Source organism: Xiphophorus maculatus, chromosome 4 (genome assembly GCF_002775205.1).
Source record: "Xiphophorus maculatus strain JP 163 A chromosome 4, X_maculatus-5.0-male, whole genome shotgun sequence".
Classification (NCBI taxonomy): Eukaryota; Metazoa; Chordata; class Actinopteri; order Cyprinodontiformes; family Poeciliidae; genus Xiphophorus; species Xiphophorus maculatus.
Window position 1 is genome coordinate 2,605,825 of NC_036446.1, and position 19,607 is coordinate 2,625,431.

Consider the following 19,607-nt stretch of genomic DNA (forward strand, 5'->3'; position numbering starts at 1 on the left):
CATAAGATATATCAGTTACGCGCTGGACAGAATATCTGCAAAAGCTGCACAAAAAAGACTCATGTTGGTATTTAATTATATAAAATCATTTTTGAGTCTGGATGGAAACTGATCACATATAAAAGGCCCAAAAAGCTTCCTACATGTTTCAGTTTCTCCCTTACGACGGCGTATTGGAGCCATTAAGGTAGAAGGCAAAGAGTAAATTTCTGCAAAAATTCAGCTGTTGAGATTTTTTTTCAGAAGTTTTCTTGAAAAAACTTAGCTATTTCTGAGCTTGGAAAGTTTTTTTCTGAAAAAAAACCTAAAATGTTGAGCTAAATCTCAGCAATTTCTTACCTCGGAAAGTCAAAACCATGCTAATTAAAAAAACCAGGACATATTTTGTGTTTCTTTTTTGAGGAAATAAAAAGTAAATTTTCCTGCTGAAAAATTCAACAATATTGAATAATCTCCAAACTTTTATTAAAAAAACAACAACTTGGAAATGTTTTAATTTGAAGACAAAAATTTGCTAGGAAAGACTAATTTTGAGAGTAATCAGAAATGTTCTAAAACTGAATTTTTCCACTTTTCAAACTCAGAAATTTCCAAGTAAAAATTTCAGTTATTAGCAATGAAAGATTTCCTGAGTTGTTTAGTGAAAATTTATTATTTTTGTCCTCATCTACTTTGGCTCTAATACCTTCATCCTCCCAGCTGAACACACCTGGATGGAGACACTAAATCCTCACATCACACTGCAGGTATGAAGAGCCCCAAAATACCTTCAGAATGAAATAAAGTCAAATATTTATACTTTTCTAAATTATGAAAAGAAAAAGAATATAAATGCATTAAATAGATTAGATTAACATGATTCTCTATGAAATTGAACATACATTTAAATATTGACATTGAAATTTGAATAAATTTTATTTCAAGGAATATGTGGGCATTTAATAAGTTGCAGTGCTGCAACTGATTGATTCATAGATCAGCCAATCTTTTTTTTTTCAAATTTTATTACAGTTTTATGAAAGAAGTATTTCACTATGACTTATTTGTTCTTGCAGGCGTCTTAATGAGCCTGCTAGTGTGTCCAAGCAGGAGAACCCTAACCACAGCCTTATGTGCAACATTCCCAGTACTTCAGCCCAAAAATATATATTAAATTCTTCCGATCTTGCAGTCTGTACTTTACTAAGCAGCTTAAATATTCTTTTATGTGAGAAATGAGCCTTAAATGCTGCTTTACTTGTGTGAAAAGTCCAAACGGAGATTGAAGCAACGAGTCCAGAGGAGTTTGAGATCGAGGTTAATTTTCTGGCTATTTGATCGTCTTCCTGCTTCTCTTAAACCCTGGAAAGAAAGATTTTATTAGATTAGATTATTAGATAGTTTGAATCATCCTACGACAGCAGATCAGGGCCATTTTACATAAAAAAAGAAGTAAATTTACGCCGAAAAATCTATGTTAATTTCTGAACTTTTAGAGAAAAAACAAGAAATTTCTGAGTTTAAAAAGTCGAACATTAGCTAGAATTAAAAAAAAACTTGCTAAAGGGTAGCAAGCTTTTTTGCTACCCTTTTAGTAAAACAAAAAAGAAAAGAATCAAAAAATTTGGTTTTTAATTCCATTTTTGAGTCGAGTTACAGTTTTAAACGTTAAGAATTTAAAGAACTAAAATTTTCTATAAATTTGAGTTCTTTTGAAACTCAAATTTCTAAAAAATTTTTAACTGCTCAAACTCAGAAACTTGAAAAAAAGGAAAGAGATTAATCTCAAAATCTGAGTTTTTTCTAGAAAATTTCTGATATTCTTCTCCAAATGTGTGATTTTTCTTGGCAGAAATGTTCTCCCTTTTTCCTTTCTATGTACACTGGCCCTGCGTCGCCGTGGTATTTGCTGTAGGAGGTTCTGGTTGCAGTGTGGGTCGTACCCGCCCAGCGTGCCGCCGGCCTGTGTGTAGTACTTGTTGTAGTCCAGACGCAGCAGCAGCTGCGCCAGGTCCGAGTTGATCTGATGGTTTCTCACGCTGGAGAGGATTTTGAAGAGCAGGGACGACTGGCGCCGGAAGCCCTGAAACGACACGGCGTCAGCATCGAGTCGGACCCGCGGCCGGCGCCGGGTGGGCGGGGCTTACCTTCACCAGCAGGTCCAGCTGCTGAGCCGCTCCGCGTTCGTCCAGCGGCGCCACGCTCTGCCCCACCAGAGAGCAGAAGCTCTGACACAACTCCAGGATCTCACTCAGACAGTGGAAAACCTGCAGGCGAACGCACTGGAGGTCAGACGCCAACTGGACGACCTTTGACCTTCTTCAAATCTAACAACTTAGTGTCAGTCAACTCAGCCATGTTTGTGCAGCAAAACTGATTTTCTTATGATGCTTTCGCTTTGAAGATATTAATGAAAGTTGGAATCAAGCAAAATGTTTGTGCAGCAAAGATTTTAGTTTGTGTTGCTATTATTTTAAAGATAATAATTAAAATACTTACAGAGGTCATCCGAGGTCAATCATTCCCACTCCAGCCTCACATTTAGCTTTCAAGAATATTTTCAAAACAAATGCAGCACAAAAAAAATGCAGCACAAACAATTGACATCAACTTGATTTGGGTAACATGGTGTGGTTGAACTTTTTATCTTTAAACTATCATTAATATGTTTAGAACAAAAGCAGCACAAATGACGTACCGGCTTGAGCAGGATGAAGGACTGAGCCAGCAGGTTGCTGAGGAAATGGTCGTGGGCCAGCCGGATGCTCTCAAAGTCTCTGGTGGAGTTGATCTGCTGCAGCAGCTGAGTGAACTGAGACTCCAGGACGTCCACCTGGAGACGACAAGCCGTTAGCGATTCAAATGATCAATTAATGACCCAACGTTGACTGATCTTATCTTTTGATGACGACTAAAGTTAGTCGACCTTATAAAATAATGGATAATTTATAAGCCATCATTTTCTTCAAAACCTGAGTTTTCTCCTCTAGGAAGACAATCGACTGCATTTCCATAACATGAAGCATGAAATTTTACATAATTTTTCATTGTGAACCAGATTTTTTATATGTTTATATTTCAAAACAAAACTGCATAAAGTGCATTTGTAACTCCGGACTCGGTTATGGCCGCCATTTTTAACTCTGTAACAGCTGGATAAGGATGAGCAGCAGCGCCCTCAGCTGGAATGCGGTTATACTACAACACTAAAAAGGTCTAATAGGACACTTTTAGTTAATAGATTGAAACTCATTTTAATCTAATAAACCATTAATCAAGAAGTCGGTTAATTGTTTGCAGCATTTGGCTGCAGCGTCTGACTGTTCGCCAGCAGCACAACTCTGAACCAACATCTTGTCTAGGCTGAAAAATAACATCTGATGTTTTTCATACCAGATCCGATTTTCTCACTTTCTTCTCTAAAAAAGAAATTACATATGACAGAAAGTATTTCCAGAAAGAGGTTTTTATTTCAGTCATCCTTCTTGTGAATTGTACAATGGAGTATTAAAGCCAGGATAAGAGAATTTTGGTTTAATTAGGAGAATAAAGTTATAGTATTACCAGAATACAGAAGCGATTTTACCAGAACATTTTATATTACGACAAAAAAAGTTTTTTTAATAAGGAAAACGCTTCTATAGTTATCAAGTATAACTTAAAAAAGATGTTCAACATTCCTCATTTAAATTTTTTGGTATTTTTGTGAAAACATCTCTTCATTCTCCTTGTATTGTGACTTTATTCTGGTAGTATTAAAACTTTATTCTCATATTATTTCGACTTTATTGTTCTACTTCTGTATTCTCGTAATTAAAATCTTAGCCTGGCCCTAATTGTACTCCGTAGAGTTGATCTGAATTCAAACTCCAAATAAATAAAAGCTGTAAAACAAGATGGCCACCCTGGGCCTGCTGACATCAGCAAGGAGTTCTTTGGTGAAAAACAAAAATCCAGATATTTAAAAAAAATAAACAAATTTGTATAATCAATAAAACGGACCTATCGCCCAGATCTAGTTTTACCTGTAGGTAGTACTGCAGGTTGTCGATGAGGAACACCATGTGGTTGCGGAGCCTCCACTTCACTGCATCTGATTGGCTGGACTTCAGGTGCTTCCTCTGCATCTGCAGAGCCCAGCAGTGCTGCAGCTGCGACTGCACCCGCCGCACGCTGAGCAGGTACCTGAACACCACGTTGTACCTGACGCACAGGAAGTGGAGATGAAGGCTGACGTCAGAAACCCAGAGATTAGAGCTGCTTAAAGGGCCGGTGCTCTGTGTTTTCCAGAGACAAATGATCATTTTATAGTATAATCAAGTAACTATGTAAACTTAACCCTAATCAAATAAATTTTACTTCCTGATTTAACCCCTTGAAACTGGGCCTCTGTCTCTTTAAGAAGAACCTTCTCTTTCTAGAAGTCGTCCCAACATGGCTCCTTTATTAACCCTTGAACAATGTTTTTACTGAGAAGTAGCTCCTATAATGAGCTCAGCAGATGTTTGGCTCCACCAGGTGTTTGCTAATTGCTGTTGGCTAGTCTGAAAGAGCTGAGAGGGGGAGGAGCCATTTTGCACATTTGAATAGTTGCCATGTAGATTTGTCAAACATGAATGTGTAGCAGTGTAATTGTAAAAGGGGAAGTTTATTGCGGAAGGAAATTATATGAGCTTTTATTTTGAAAAGACGTCAGTTTCACTGTAAAACAGCAGGGTAATTTCCGATTTTGAAATTATGATTTCATTTGCATTTAATGTGTTGTTGTGACTGTAACTGTGAATTGTTATCTTTGCTGTTGAGTGTATTAACCTCTCAGGTTGTTGTGAGTTTAACGGATCGTACCGTTACCGTGGGTGAAATGTTTTCCCACGCTTCCAGATGGTCTCTCTTTCCGTTTGGAACCCGTGAGAGAAGGTATGAAGTCTTTTCTGTGCGTAATAAGTGTATTTTATGTATCATGAGTGATAGTTAAAACACTGTTTTTGTAAAATAATGTTTTATGGGGCAGTTAAAGTTTGTTAAAGAATGGTAGGAATGTATTAGCAGGTATTTAGCACCTCTTATGCTAGATAAAACCTTGCAAAAAGTAGATTTTACGTGGTACTGCCCCTTTAATGATACGCACTTCTCCAGGACGGCGGGAGTGAAGAGGATGTGCAGCGGCCACTGGACCTTGTAGGCCAGGCCGAGGGCCGCCCAGCCGGTGGGCGGAGCCTCCCGAGGAGACGAGTCCTGAGGAGGAGTGGCTCCGTCTCTGGGACCCGACGCCTCTGAAACACAAACCAGAATAAATCTCACTGGAACCAGCTTCAGAAAACATGAAACTAAAGGAGCTCTAAATGTTTTTAGGCTCTTCTGAAAATGAATCGTCTGTCTGTAAATGTTTTAACTGAGGAGTCTTAATTAATTTATTTATGATTGTTAACTTTTTCTGTTTTCTCTGAATTTTCTGTAACCTCTGTGTGTCGCTGCCACTACAGAATTTGAACTGGGTGAAGCTAAAACTGGAACTTGAAGAGTTTTGGGTAGAATATATTTACAAACAGGCAATTTTTTTAGTCTTAAAATGCAAAATGTATCATTTTTGTACAGTTTTGGATTATTTACTGGTCTGAGTGTGTTGCTCTTTCTGGAAATGGCCTTTTTTACAGTCTGTATGCTAACGATTAATTGATTACTAAGTTAGGTGACGATAATTTTCAATAAGTTGTACAAAAAAAGTACTACAAAATACACTATAAGATGATGAATGGAGCCTGTAATCCCCCAAAAACTTTCAAATGCCTCAAATGTTACAGAAAGTACATAAAAATAACCGGCTGGCGCTTTTTTCTTCAGTATACTAGAATTTAATAAAAGTTTCAAACAAAGAACCTTGTGAAGTAGCAGAAGAATGTTCTTAAAATACTCCCAAGGTACCAGAAAGTACTTCAGAATAAGTACTTTGAAAGAAAAGGTACCAGAAAGGAAACTTCTGGCATCATAATTACCACATTTTCAGCTTAAAAGGCATAAATTATTCCAAAAATAAAAAAAACATTTTTATATATGAGAACAAATATTTCTGCCTCACAAACTCTCCAACCAGCCTTTAAATCACCGGGTAGCGTTTGCTGCCGATGTTTCTCCGCTGATCGGCTGAATGGTTTGTTGTTTGCAGTGAGGTTGTGAGCTGACCTTTGGCGTCTTTCCCCTGGTAGTCCACAGTGAGGTGCAGCAGAGGCAGCAGGTTGTCGTCATCCAGGAGAACCTTGTGCGCCGCCTGCTGGAAGGCAACGTTAACGTCTGAAGGCAGAAAGCACAGAAACATGTGAAAACTGCAAAATAAATTTTAAAAATAACTTTAAACACATTTACCAGCCAGAAGGTAGGAAAATAAACAGACAATGAAACAATAAAAAAAACTAAAACCCAAAAAGAAAAATATAAAATACAAGAAAACAAACAGCATAAAAAGGAAAGAAACAGAATTGAACAGAAAGTAAAAAAGAAAAACAGACAAACAAAAAACAGAAAGAAAAATAAAACAAAAGACAAACAGAAAGATAAACAAAAACAATAAAAAGAAACAAAGGAAAGAAAGACAAGCAGAAAGAATGAAAGACAAGACAAAATCTAAAGACAAAGAAATAAAGGAAGGAAAGAGAAAAAAGAAAGCCAAACAGAAATAACTGTGCTAACCCCTGGGTGTGAGTGTCTCGGCAGCCATATTTACCGTGCTCAGTGACCGCTGTTGGCGGCGCCTTCAGCATCTGCTGGGCGAGGTCGATGAAAACCTGGTAGAGCTCCCCGCGGCCCAACAGGTAGAAGTCCTTAACGATCTGGAAGAGGCCGGGAAACGTCAGCACACATCCATCCTTCAAAGATCTCTGCTCCAGAAAACAAACGGCATGACCACAAACCTTGAGCTGCTCCAGCAGATCCGCCTCCTCCACCATCAGAGTCCAGAGATGCTGCAGAGCAGAGAGACGTGATCTGGACCGGCCAGCAGGCAAGGTGCCGGCGGTAGGGCTGGGCGATTAACCCATTACTGATCAATAAAATTAGTGCTTTCTGAAGATTTAATTTTTGGAAAATCAGGATTTTCTTTCCACCAATGATCTCCTTGGGTTTCAAAAGTTCCAAAAATTGACTTTTAAAGGGGGCCTATTATACAAATTCACATTTTGCATATGTTTGCTCTCCCATTTGGGTTTTTATTGTTTCTAAAAAACAACCCAAGTGCTTAAAAAAAAAAAAAAGCCGTTTTTTTGGCAATAACTTAAAAGTGTTTCTGGAGCCGTTTTTAAAGCCCGTCAGATGTAATGTGATGGGTCAGCAGGCACTACCTCGTTACCTAGCAACTCCAGCCTGTTACCTAGCAACCCAAGCAGAGTTCCAGCACGTACAATGGCTGCTGGAAAAGAAAAATGTTATTTCAAACATCTGAACCGACCTCGGCCACCGTGCTCCGGATCCCGTCGATCACATTCTCAAAGTCCACCAAGCTGAACAGAGGCTGCTGTTTGAGTCTGTGCAGCTCGGCAGCAAACGCGTCCTCCTGGTGTTTCAATATGGAGCCTGAAACAGAACAGTGATCAGAACCAGGAGGCGCTCTCACGATGCTGGGCGCAGGTCTGCGGGTCAGTACCAGCTCTGGACGGGCTGTGGTTGTGGTTTTCAAACATCTGAACTGACTCGCCCACAAACAGGATCTTCTCTGCCACCCGGATGGGAATGTAAGACGGCAGCATCTCCGTTCGCAGAGAGAACTGCTGCAGAGACGGCGCCAGCATGTTCTCCTCCTCGATCAGCCGCTGAGCAAAAGACAAAAGTTAGAAACCATCAAGTCAAGTTTATTTTATTTTAATAGCAACAAGGCACTACAAAGTTCTATGCATCATAAAAACAGAAAACAGCAGATCTTGATGCGACTTTAATCCTTATCACCTTTATTGAAGAACAATTTCAAAAAAATGTCATAATTCCTTTTATTTGTTGTTTTGTTTATTTATTTTGGATATTTAAAATGTCTTCCAGTTCCAGTGTTAAATGTTCATTGGAATTTAAAGTTTATTGACCTCTGAGAATGTGTCCCTGCATTATTATTATGTCATTACATTTATATTAAAATAAAATGTTCATTTATGGCAACAATTTTTGAGGAAATTTATCGTCCAGCAAAATTTGTTACCATTCTTTAGGTAAGATTTGAAGCAGTAAAGTTCTGTTTGCAGCGCCTCACCAGGTCCTGCAGCTCTCTCAGCTGTTTTCCACTCAGACCGCCCAGGCCCAGGTCCTCCTCCTCCTCGTCCTGGTTGGCGGCGGCGCCTCCTGCGCTGGGGCCCTGCTTGATGAAAAACTCTTCGCTTTGGTCCAGCAGCAGCCCGTGCAGCATCCAGGCGGCGAGCTGCTTGTACATCACACCGTGACACACGGCCAGAATCCTGCAGGAAGCATGAAGAGAAGCACAAGAGGAGGGTTTTGTTCTGCATCTCAGAGTTAAACAGAAAAAAACTTTGAAACGGGCGCGGACTTACTTTTCTAAAGCCATGCGCACTGGAGGAAGCCCCCCGCAGCTGTGCTTGTACACCGTCTCCAGGATCTGACAGCCATGGATCTAAAACAGCCAGACGACTCTGTTAACCGACTGCATTTTAAAAACATGAGAATGGAGCTAAATTGGTGCCATAAAGTTTGTTCAAAAGAAAAAAAAATGGCCTAAAACAAGTTTTGAAACTGAAAAGTTAATTGAATCTGGAAAAAAAAAAAGTTTTAAAAGTGAAATACATTTTTGAAACAAAATTTGAAAAAATAACGTTTTGAACGTGAAAAAAATACTGAAAATAAAGATAAAAACTGGAAAAAAGTTTTCAGTTTTGAAGCTGAAACTTTTTAAAAGTTTCATTTTTTTAGTTTCAAACTTTATTTTAGTTTTAAAATATTTTTTGTTTCTTTATGTTTTGTTTTTTTAACAAATTTTATGGCCCTAATTTAGCTCTATACAGGAGTCCATTTAAGGAAGAAATGGAGTCCTTGTCACTGGTTTTCTTTGTCATATCTGAGTGACAAGGACTCACTCAGATATGAAGAAAACCAGTCTTCTAATATCAGAAGATATGTCAAAAATCTCCAATGAGTTTCTGAAAAGGGTTAAATTATGAAGAGCTGCATTATATACCAAATCACAATTATCATCGCAGGGTTATTGTGGCCATCAGTATACATCAAAATGAAATGTTTTAGATCATAAACTCCTCATAAACGCTTCTTACCTTCTGTGACTTTATAGTTTCCACCACCACGATAACAGAGGGAAACAGCAACTGAAACTTAATTTAAAAAAAAGCAAAAGTTCAGTCAAACTGTCACATTTGTAAAATACTTAATCGTTCGTTCCCTGAGTTACCTGATCGAGCTTGTAATTCACGTGTGATATCGTCAGATGTGGGTCTCCCAGGAACTGAAACATAAGCGGAAGTTAAACGAGCGTCCTGTTGTGTGCTAAGCTAGGCGAAGTCTTTGGCTGCGCGGTGATCTTACTTCCTGTTCGAGGTCCAGCAGCGCCTGTCGGTACGGCTGCAGCATAGAGTCCAGTCCGGTGCAAAACGCTCGCAGGTGGATTCCATGAAGACCCGTCTGGTTCGGCTGGTTGGTGTGATGTTCCTGAAAAACACAACATTTTAATTTAAAGTTAAACAATTCCAGGTAAACATGAATTAAATGGGCAGTTGGACTCATTGAGTTCATCATTTTTGCCAACTTTAATGTGGAAGTAAAGTTATGTAACATAGAGACTCACTTGTTGATGAACGTGGCCGGTGTGCTGCTCTATGAACTCAGTGAAGCGAATGTAATCTGAGCCCAGTTTACACAGCCGGTTCAGGACACTGGTCTCACTGGGGTGAAGGAAGGGAAGGTCCTGGGACACCTAGGAGAGAAACCACATATCACGTTTAACTGAGATAAAAATTACAGTTTGTCAAACTAATATAACCTCACCAAGCACTGCAAAAACATAAACTCTTACCAAGAACTTTTGTTTAGTTTCTAGTGCAAATATCCTAGTTCATTTTAAATAGAACAAAACTAAACAAGTAACTTTTCAGCAAGATATAGGATCTTTTTCTTTCTTTTCATCCCTATTAATGCCTTAATAGGGATGAAAAAGTTCTAGTTCCATTTTTTTAATATAATATGGAAAAATGTCTTGTTAAAAGTGAAATAATCTGCCAGTGAAACTTCTACTTATTCATCAACATTAATTATTATTTACTGAAAAGTTACTTGTAAATAAATTTTGTCTTCTTTCAAATGTACCAAGATATTTGCACTAGAAATTCTACCAAAATACTTGGTAAGATTCTGTGTTTTGCAGTGTACACAGAATTCCTGATGCTTTAGAGAGGAAACTGCTGCGGCTCATCAATCTGGGAAGGGTTACATGGCCATTTCTAAACTATTTGAAGTCCTTAATCCTAAAAAGAAAGTCTGTTCACAATCTCAAGTGGGAAAGCATTTTAGATAACCATCAATCTTGCCGGGAGTGGAGAAATGACGAAAGCGCCATTTCAGAATCTAGTATGTTTTCACACAAGGAATCTCACATTTGCATCTCATGTCCTGGATACTCAGAACAGCGACTGTTGAAAATCTGCAGCTGCTTGTTTAACTTTTCACAACCACCTTTTCCTTCAACTCAACTTCCCATTAAGATGTTTGGATGTAGCACTCCCTTTTATTGGACTGTCTGCTGGACAACTGTCTATTCAGCAGTCTAACCCATGATTATGTAGGCCAAAATCTCACATTTTTCATCGGCTTTATATAATATTTAAAGTTTGTGAGAAACCGACAACTAGATTTTCGCTTCCTGAAAGCCACGACAAATAACTCTGTGGACTGAATATATTTATTTGTGTTTTAGTCTTTTAATTAAATTACTCAAATCATTTCTCTCATGTAATAAAAAAAACAGCTCAGAATGAATGAAGGGTTTAAAATTCACATAACAGCTAGCTGGAATCCATTTTGCAGCAGTTTTACCTGTAAACCTGTCCGCTTGTTCCATGTGAAGATGGTTCCGGGGTATCCGCTGAGCGCCAACAGCAGCTCGTGAATCATATTTAATATTTAAATTATTATTTTTTTAAAAGCCCGATAACTCAAAGCAGAGTTTTATTTTTTCATTCACGGACAAAAACAAACCGCCATCAGACTTGAGAACAACCGGAAACCGTCACTGGATGAACGCTAGCGCTTCCGCGGCTGCTATGGTTACCAACAGCAGCCGAACGTAAGCTAGCCAACGCTAACTCGTTTGTGTCTGTTTTAAAAATATTAATAAATATGCCTCAAAAATCGGACTGGGTGGTTTAAAATTTTTCTTTATTTGCGAATGTTATGCCATTTGCGAATGTGAGCCGGTAGTTTACGTCCGAGTTGTGGGGATTGTAGTTTTTCTCCTAAGTCGCGGCTCTTACGTCACTGTTCGACAATGTAGCTAGCTAGCAGCGTATCGCAACAGAAACAGCGCAGCATGTGAGAGTTTCTTAATGTTAAACGAGGAGATATTGACTCCAAAACAATGGCGGCCTTGTTGCTTATCCCGTGTAAGATAAACGATGCTTTGTAGTTCTACGTGGGCCTTCTGGTTTAGCTAATGTTTCTCGACTTGACGTTTGGTTCAACTTATCGTCAGCAGGTGAGTGCCACTTTTTAACATTACTGGTCAGTTAAATTAAACAACCAGGTGAGGTAATAACAGCGCAACACGAAATATTCAACGGCTTAAGCTATCCTTACTTGATTTTCATGCTGGTTAATGCTAATCTGAGTCGGTCTAACTTGGGTGCTGCTTTGATTCAGAGCGGAAGTTTTGGAAATCACTGTCCCTGTGTCCATCAGGGATGGCGGGGGTGAGATGTGGAGATGACGTCTCAGAGTACCTGAGCCAGAATCCGCAGCTGGCCCAGTGGATCGAGTCATTCCGGGGCTACTGTGAGAGCAACAAGCAGTGGTCTGCTCGGAGGGAGTTCATTCTGAGGAACATGGAGGCTTTCCCCACGGTGAAGCCGGGGACCTGCAGCAGCAGTTTGGACAGACTGCTGTCTCTGTCCATGGTCTGGGCCAACCACGTCTTCCTTGGCTGCAGGTAGGTCCCTGAGGGCCGGCCCAAAGCCTATGAGAGTTAAGCGGCTGCTTAGTGCCTCCACACCACCAGGGGACCCCAAGAGCACCAAGCTAGCATTATAAAAACTATATATTTAAAATGACATTAAATAAAACAAACTAAACGCTATTATACATAAAAAAAACTATTAATTTTTTTTATAGTTGTTGCACAAATAGTGTTTAATATTATCTTATTTTGAGTATAATGTCCTCCCAGATTTTGCATCAAGTTATTTTCAATATTGCACACATTGATATAGAGTAATGTCTGTAATTTAATATATTGTGCAACTTTATTTTTATGCCATACTGCCCAGCCCTATTGTGATGACTTATTTATTTATTTACTATAAATAAATTTACAATTTATAGATTTATTTTCAAACCATTTCCGATTTAAATCAGTGTTTTCTCACTAAATAAATTAAAACAGAATACTTTCAAAAAGTGGTTTTTATTTAAATCGTCTTTTCTGTAAGTTGTACAACGGAGTATCAAATTCCAGTCATAATTTGATGCTGATGAGTTTAAAGATTAAGTATTTATCTCTAAAACCAATACCAAAGTATAACTTCACAAGGTGCTCAACAATCCTCATTTAAATTTTTTGTTAGTTTTCGTGTAGAGTTTTCATAAAATTACTACTTTATTCTGATAATTAAAAATCGTTGCTTGGCCCTAATATTCTGTCGAGTGACTTTGTGTTTATTCACCATTTTAACTAAAATGAGATGATTTTCAGCTTTACCATCAAGAAATGAAGTCAAACATTTTTTAGCAGTTAATAACAAAGTTTACTAATTTTAGAAATCAACAACCAGAAAACGGTACCTTCTGAGCTTTTCCAGCTTCTCTGCACATCCGGCTGATGTAACTTTGCTCTGCTCTCCGTCTCAGTTACCCGCAGGCCGTCATGGACAAGATCAAGGATATGGGCGAGGGAATCGTCGTCCAGGACCCACCGGTCCACAAAACGACGAAAGACGGAATCACAGCCAGAGGAAAGCGCAGCGCCCCAGACGGTGATGAAAACCACATTTCCATTATTGTGAATCATAAAAGTGACGCTGGTTGGGTTTTATTGAGCAGTTTGAGTTTTGTTTGTTCTAACTTGGGATTTTAAAAAGGACATCTAATTTTGATGGAGTGTTTACACAGTTACTGGCCTTCAATTTTTTAAAAAGCCTTAAAATAAATGAATCTGGATTTATCTCATTCACAACTAATGGCGGCCATTTTCTTAAAAACCTGAGTTTTCTCTTGTGTCGAGATGACTGATTGTCTTCATAAAGGACAACATTTTTCATATGCTGAATAAAAAAAGAAACGTATGATCAGTCAATCAAGTCTATTTATATAGCACATTTCAGCAACAAGGCAGTTCAGTGTGCGTTGCATCATAAAAACACAAAAATATTAAGTCATTAAAGACACCACACAGTCAACAATTGAGAAAACCAGGAAACATTTTATATATTGCTAAATGCCATAATTACACATCAAAATATTGGTCAGTGTTTCATTTGTTATGGTTCAAAAGTAACTCTAAACATCTGGGTTTTTAGTTGAGATTTAAAAGAACTCAGTGTTTCTGCAGTTTTGCAGTTTTCTGGAAGTTTGTTCCAGAGTTGTGGTGCATAAAATGCGAGTTATGGATTAATTGAGATTTTTTTCATTACAAGGCAAAATTTTTCATAATATGTTGAATTAATATGTTCAACATATTTTTCACAATATGTTAAATTTCATAATATGTTCTATTGAATTCAATTGAATGAATTCATTAAATTGAATTCAATTTAATGAATTCAAATTGTTAAATGCTGATTGAATTAACATAAAATTGTGTTTTTCTGACATTATTAAACTTGGACAGTCCTCAAAATCATGTTTTTATTTATCATGCAATAATCTTTTCAGAAATGCTGGCAATGCCAGTTCTTTAGTTCACTTCCTGCTTTTGGAGCGGCTCCGGTCCGCTTGGCATTCACATATGTATTCAAACCGAACCAGAGTTCACTTCAACCAAACCGAGACCGAGGTTTCGAGGCGGACCAGACTTCAATTATGTATTCACACATCACACGAACTGGACTTTCTAGGCAAACAGACTGGAGTTGGATTAAAACGGTCTAAACAGGGCTGGTGTGAACACAGCTTAGCTAATCATTTGGATCCATCCATCCATCCATCCATCCAGCCATCCATCCAGCCATCCATCCATCCATCCATCCATCCATCCAGCCATCCAGCCAGCCAGCCAGCCAGCCAGCCAGCCAGCCAGCCAGCCAGCCAGCCAGCCAGCCAGCCAGCCAGCCATCCATCCATCCATCCATCCATCCATCCATTCATCCATTCATTCATTCATTCATTTATTTTCTAACACCTTTGTCCCTAGTGGGGTCGGAGGGGTGTAGGTGCCTATCTCCAGCGAATGTTTCAGGTGAGAGGTGGGATACACCTGGACAGGTCGCCAGTCTGTCGCAGGGCACATTTGGAACTAATTTTAATCTATTAAAACATTAATCAACCATTAATCATAAGCTGATAAATTGTTTGCATCGCTAACATGTGACCAGGTGAGAAGTTTTCTAGTTGATGGTTGATATTTTCCTCACCATCGGCTCTTTGTTCATCATTAAACATGTCTTCTTCTGCATCAACAACATTCTGTCTTCATTCCCAGACGGCAACCCTGAAGGTTGTGTGAAACGATCCAGAACCGAGGCCGACAGCCGGCCGTCCGGGAGAGCGGCGGCGCGGTCTGCCATCCAGAAGTCCGGGCCGCCACCTCAGGCTCCGGCGGAGCAGCAGCCCTTCTTCAACCGCCTCTACAAGGCCGTGGCGTGGAAGCTGGTGTCTGCCGGCGGCTTCGGCCCCAACCTGGACCACTTCGAGATCCTGCGTAGCTGCGTGGAGTCGTGCAAACAGACGGTGACGTGCGTGTTCGTGCCGCTGAAGGACATCGAGGGCCTCCCGGCAGGACGCACACAGAAGGATGGCCACGTGTGCGAAATCCGCTGCCAGACCGTCTACATGGGCACGGGCTACGGGCGCGACGAAGCCGCCGCCAAGGCCATGGCTTCCAAAGAGGCACTGAAGGTGTTCCAGGGCCGGAAAGTGACGGTAAAGATCTGCAGGCGGCGCTACAGAGGCAGGGAGGTGGAGGATCTGGTGCTGCTGGACGAGCTGCCGCGGACTCAGGGCTTCCCTCCGGCGCTCAGCTACCCGTTCCAGGACGAGCCGCAAGACGAAGGTCCAGACTGTTAGCCAAACCCGATGCATCTTAAAACAAAAGGAAAGCGTTAAATTTACAAAAAAAAAGGCTTCTTGACTGATTACAACCAGTAACAAGCGGCCATGTTGTTGGTTTTGTTGCTGCTGATTTGTAGTTGAACCTTTGACTCAGTTGAAATAAAACTATCACTTTTACTTTAGTTTCTGAACAGTTTCAGCATTTTTAGTGACAGGAAACATCCAAATGAAGCAGATTAGAAATGCTACTATTTCCTTTCTGACGGTTCCAGTAAGCCCTTTAATTTTAGGGTTTCCTTCCTCAACCTTCTCTATTGCACTTTAAGTTATTTTTGACCAGGACTGGAGCTCTCTGCACTGCAAAAACACTAAATCCTACCATTTTTTTTGTCTAGTTTATAGTGCAAATATCTTAGTGCACTTGAAAAAAAGACAAAAATAATTTAGAAGTAACTTTTCAGTCAAATATAGGAGCTTATTTTATGTCAGTGATTCCTTAAATTATGTACTTAAAAAAAATAACTGAATTATTTAATTCGTTAAATAAGGAATTCTTTAAATTGTAATTCCTTATTTTACTTGAATAATTAAATAAAAAAATTAAATAACTACTTATTTAAATATGTGAGTATTTATTAAAGTAAATAGTTATTTAAATAATTAAATGATTATTTAAATAATTGATCATTTGAATATTAATGATTTGTTATTTCCATAATTCTAAAACATAATCAATAGCTATTTTAAAAAAGTTAAATATGATTAGAAAAAAATTACATAATTGTTTTAATTATTAAAATAATTTTCTTGTGATAAGAAAAAAAAGTGAAATAATCGGCCAGAACTTCTACTTTTTCATCGTTTTTAAGGAATTGTTTCCAAAAACAAGCTGAAAAGTTACTTGTGAATTATTTCTTTTATTTCAAGTGTATTAAGGTTTTGCACTAGAAACTAGATCAGAAATACTCTGAGATTTTGTGTTTTTGCAGTGTGGCAGTCTCTGGTGCTGCTGAAGTTTAGTTGTTTTTTTTTTAGTTTTAATAAAAAATAGGAGCTAAAGCTGCAAACATTTGCGCAGAGTTGAGGGTCTCCGGTCATTTCCCAGATTCCTGCAGTAGTTGCGTTTCTGTACAGCGAATAGTTAAACTCTGTGGCTTTTATTTGTTTTTCAGGATAAAATGTTTGCTGAAGTTGTTGAGGTTTGTGATGTTGGAAGGATTTACATTGAGAGGGTGAAAGGGCTGCTGTGAAATTAGTTTTTTTTTTGTGCTTTTTGTGGCTTTTGTTCCGGTCCAGGTTGATGCTGAGAGGAGCGTCTCCGCTGTTGGTGTGTGTTTACACATGTGCTCCTGTTTCTATATATTTTTAAATAAAATTTAACCGAGAGCGTTGAGCAGTTCTGACTTTTCCAGGCTGGTTTTGAGCAACTTGTGTGTTTTTTTGGATTAAAAAGAGAATTATTAACAGACTTGTGTTGATCTCTGCACTTTTTCATGAAGTAGATTTAAAGATAAATAACATTCAGAATTCAGTTAACTAGAAATGAAAATACTGACTTTTCTGCATTAAGATCAAATGATGAAAATATAGAAGAAATTAGGTTTTAAAAAATTTAATTATAGTAAAGCAATGTTTTTTGTGTAAAAATAATTTTTTGTTTGCTTGATTTGGAAAAACTATTAAATCAGCTTAATTTTAATTGCAGCAGTTTTTCAGTTGATGGAATATTTGGTGTTTTAAATAAAATGTTAAAAAAGAAGAAAAAATAGCCGAAAAGGTTGCAGTGAATCTGACTGCCAAATTTGATCCATTTAACTTCAAACCTGAGTCTAATATAATTAATCTTTGTATTTTCATAATTAGGTACTTTGTGTTACTTTTGACAATAAAAACTAATTTGATGTAAATTGCAGGACTGACTTAGTGTTTTTTTGTCTTTACTTAAAATTGATGGATTTTGCTTGAATCAAATACTATTAGGAAATAATTTATTAGCTATGTAAAATAGATAAAAAATTCAATTTTGATTTAATATTTCTTTAAATGTTAGATTAAAATTCAAAAATAAATCTTTTAATAAACTTGAAAATAATCATAAGCAATTTTTTTTATATATAATCCTGTTTTGTTTGTGTTTTACAGTGGTGTCCCCAAGAGGGGGCAAGGCGGGGCCATGGACCCTCATTGAAAAATGCTGGACACCCCGGAGAATCATGTTCATGTCATAAAAAGGCATACAGAGCCATATTTTTTCAATGAAGGCATAAATGTAAAACCGAGTAAATAAATACCAAATACAGTACATAAAATTATATATATATATTTATTTAATTTTAGGCTGTTCCAAAAAGATACAATTAAAATCTTAAAATGTAATGTACAACACAAAATATTCATCCAGGTTTTTGCTTTCTATAAAATGTATTAGTACTAGTGAATAAAAATATCCAGTTTTTTCCTAAATTGCAGTCTTGGACAAGCCAATTTAATAAACCTAGCAAAAATAAAGCAAGAGTGAGCAATATCCTGTTTTTGTTGCTAATAAGATTTTTTTAAAAATCTAGATAATTGAACTTGCAAACCTTGAAAATCTACAATGATTTACACGTCGATACACAAATTTGACTGCTTTGCTTACTTTAAAACATTGAATGCTTATTTATTTAGCAGGTAAACATACAAAATAGAATATTTTTTGCAAACATTTGGTGACCAATAGCAAGTCTCAACATGATGTTTTGGACCATCATGCATGCCACTTTAAAAAAATGTTTTAGTAGTAAAATATGTTGAAAAGAAAGTTTCATTCTCCGCTTTGCCTGCGTGCGCTGGTTTGTGTTTGTCTGCAGATCATCACTACATTTATATGAGCCATCAGGGAAATAATGAGGAGCTTCTCTTTGAAGTACAAATGTGCCTCAACGCAACAACGTAGGAAGTGACAAGCAGATCACATCAACTAATGAAAGGAGAAACACACACACACACACACAGAGCACATGTTGGGTCAGCTGTGTTGATGAGGGCTGGAGGCGTTCGACTGGAGGAGGATATCATGCATAAATGTCACCAGATTACTTCTGATGCTGACGTCTACAATCATCTTTAATGAGAAACTGACTCAGTTCTGAGGTGAAGGGAAAGTCAGCGCATACCTTCCCAAATTATTAAAACAGAGCATGGAGAAAACCTGATGATTGAGCTGGTGACAAAAGGACAAAAAATAACAACCTGAAAAATAATATTTTTTCTTTCTTTTATCCCAGATATTCACCAGAAACCAGTTTAAACATTTAAACCAGAAAGAAAACATGACAACCAGTAAAAACGTGATAAAAACAAGAGGGTGTCTGCATTAAAGTTGTGGTTATAAAGAAAGTAGAAAATTTGAGCAGGTGTAAAAACTGATTCCAGATACTGAAGGTAAATCTGGGGATGAACCACTAGAGGGCAACAGCGTTCAAATAAAGCTCGGACTTCTCCCGCTTTTCTGTTTATCGGCAAAACAAATTTTAACAGCTGTTCCCCAACAAACATTTAACCTGTACAAAATATCAAAAAACGACATTTTACATTCTGAATAAAATGTTTGCATGTTTAGGTCGTTTACAACACAACTGTCCAGTTAGTGGAGCAATTTTCTGAGTTGAACAGCTGAGTGTTCAAACTAGACAATGAGCAGCAAAAACTGGTTTTAAACTGAATGAAGTAACAAAAATCTTGATAGAGTAACATTTTTCATCTCGATTTCTGCAGTCTGACTGGTATCAGCTGGAAAGTATTTAGACCATCTTCTGCTTGAATCTAATACTTTATTGGATTAATGTGCTAATAATTACTTTATTTAATATTTATGCCACAGGTGAGTCAGCTTCTTTGAAACAACTTGACATTTTCTGCTATAATAGCATGAAATTAATCAGTGCTCAAGTGCGCTTCAGATATTACATTTATTTCTGGAACTCTTTGTATCTTAGCCCATTTTTAAAGGTTTATTTATGTATTGAAAGTAGGAAGTAGCATTTTGAGCTTCATATTAGTTAATCTGCTCTATTTATTGTCTCCTCTGTCTTAGCTTTTCCTAATTGACAAAGTAAATAGCACTCTCTGTGTGATGGTGGAAAAACATGGTGTTAATGTTTTCCACCATTAGAACATTGAGCAGCATACAGGAGGGTGATTGACAGCGCTAAGACTCTCCTCCTGGCTCTGTTCTG

At 37.9% G+C, this 19,607-nt stretch overlaps 2 protein-coding genes across 3 annotated transcripts; one reads left to right on the forward strand and one right to left on the reverse strand.

Moving 5' to 3' along the window:
• Positions 1–64: 64 nt before the first annotated feature.
• Positions 65–11,189, reverse strand: tubgcp4 (tubulin gamma complex associated protein 4). 2 transcript variants are annotated; one of them, XM_005808097.2, is made up of 18 exons: positions 11,008–11,186; positions 9,764–9,892; positions 9,505–9,627; positions 9,371–9,424; positions 9,237–9,293; positions 8,502–8,581; positions 8,207–8,408; positions 7,613–7,778; positions 7,418–7,542; positions 6,885–6,935; positions 6,698–6,803; positions 6,160–6,267; positions 5,108–5,252; positions 4,005–4,182; positions 2,678–2,812; positions 2,127–2,246; positions 1,923–2,062; positions 65–1,341 (listed from the first exon to the last, which is right to left on the reverse strand). In XM_005808097.2, exons 1-18 carry the CDS (start codon positions 11,083–11,085, stop codon positions 1,335–1,337), a joined length of 2,004 nt encoding a protein of 667 aa, XP_005808154.1. In that variant the 5' UTR covers positions 11,086–11,186; the 3' UTR covers positions 65–1,334. The 2 variants fall into 2 exon arrangements, 1 of the variants encoding a protein (XP_005808154.1); XR_002752610.1 differs by lacking the exons at positions 65–1,341; positions 1,923–2,062 and having other exon boundaries at positions 2,158–2,246; positions 2,479–2,812; positions 11,008–11,189.
• A 249-nt stretch (positions 11,190–11,438) lies between these two features.
• On the forward strand, positions 11,439–15,782 carry LOC102226075 (CDKN2A-interacting protein). The gene is made up of 4 exons (XM_005808121.2): positions 11,439–11,665; positions 11,869–12,115; positions 13,033–13,157; positions 14,822–15,782. The coding sequence occupies exons 2-4, from the start codon at positions 11,871–11,873 to the stop codon at positions 15,403–15,405; spliced, it is 954 nt and encodes a 317-aa protein (XP_005808178.1). The 5' UTR covers positions 11,439–11,665; positions 11,869–11,870; the 3' UTR covers positions 15,406–15,782.
• The last annotated feature ends 3,825 nt before the right edge of the window (positions 15,783–19,607 follow it).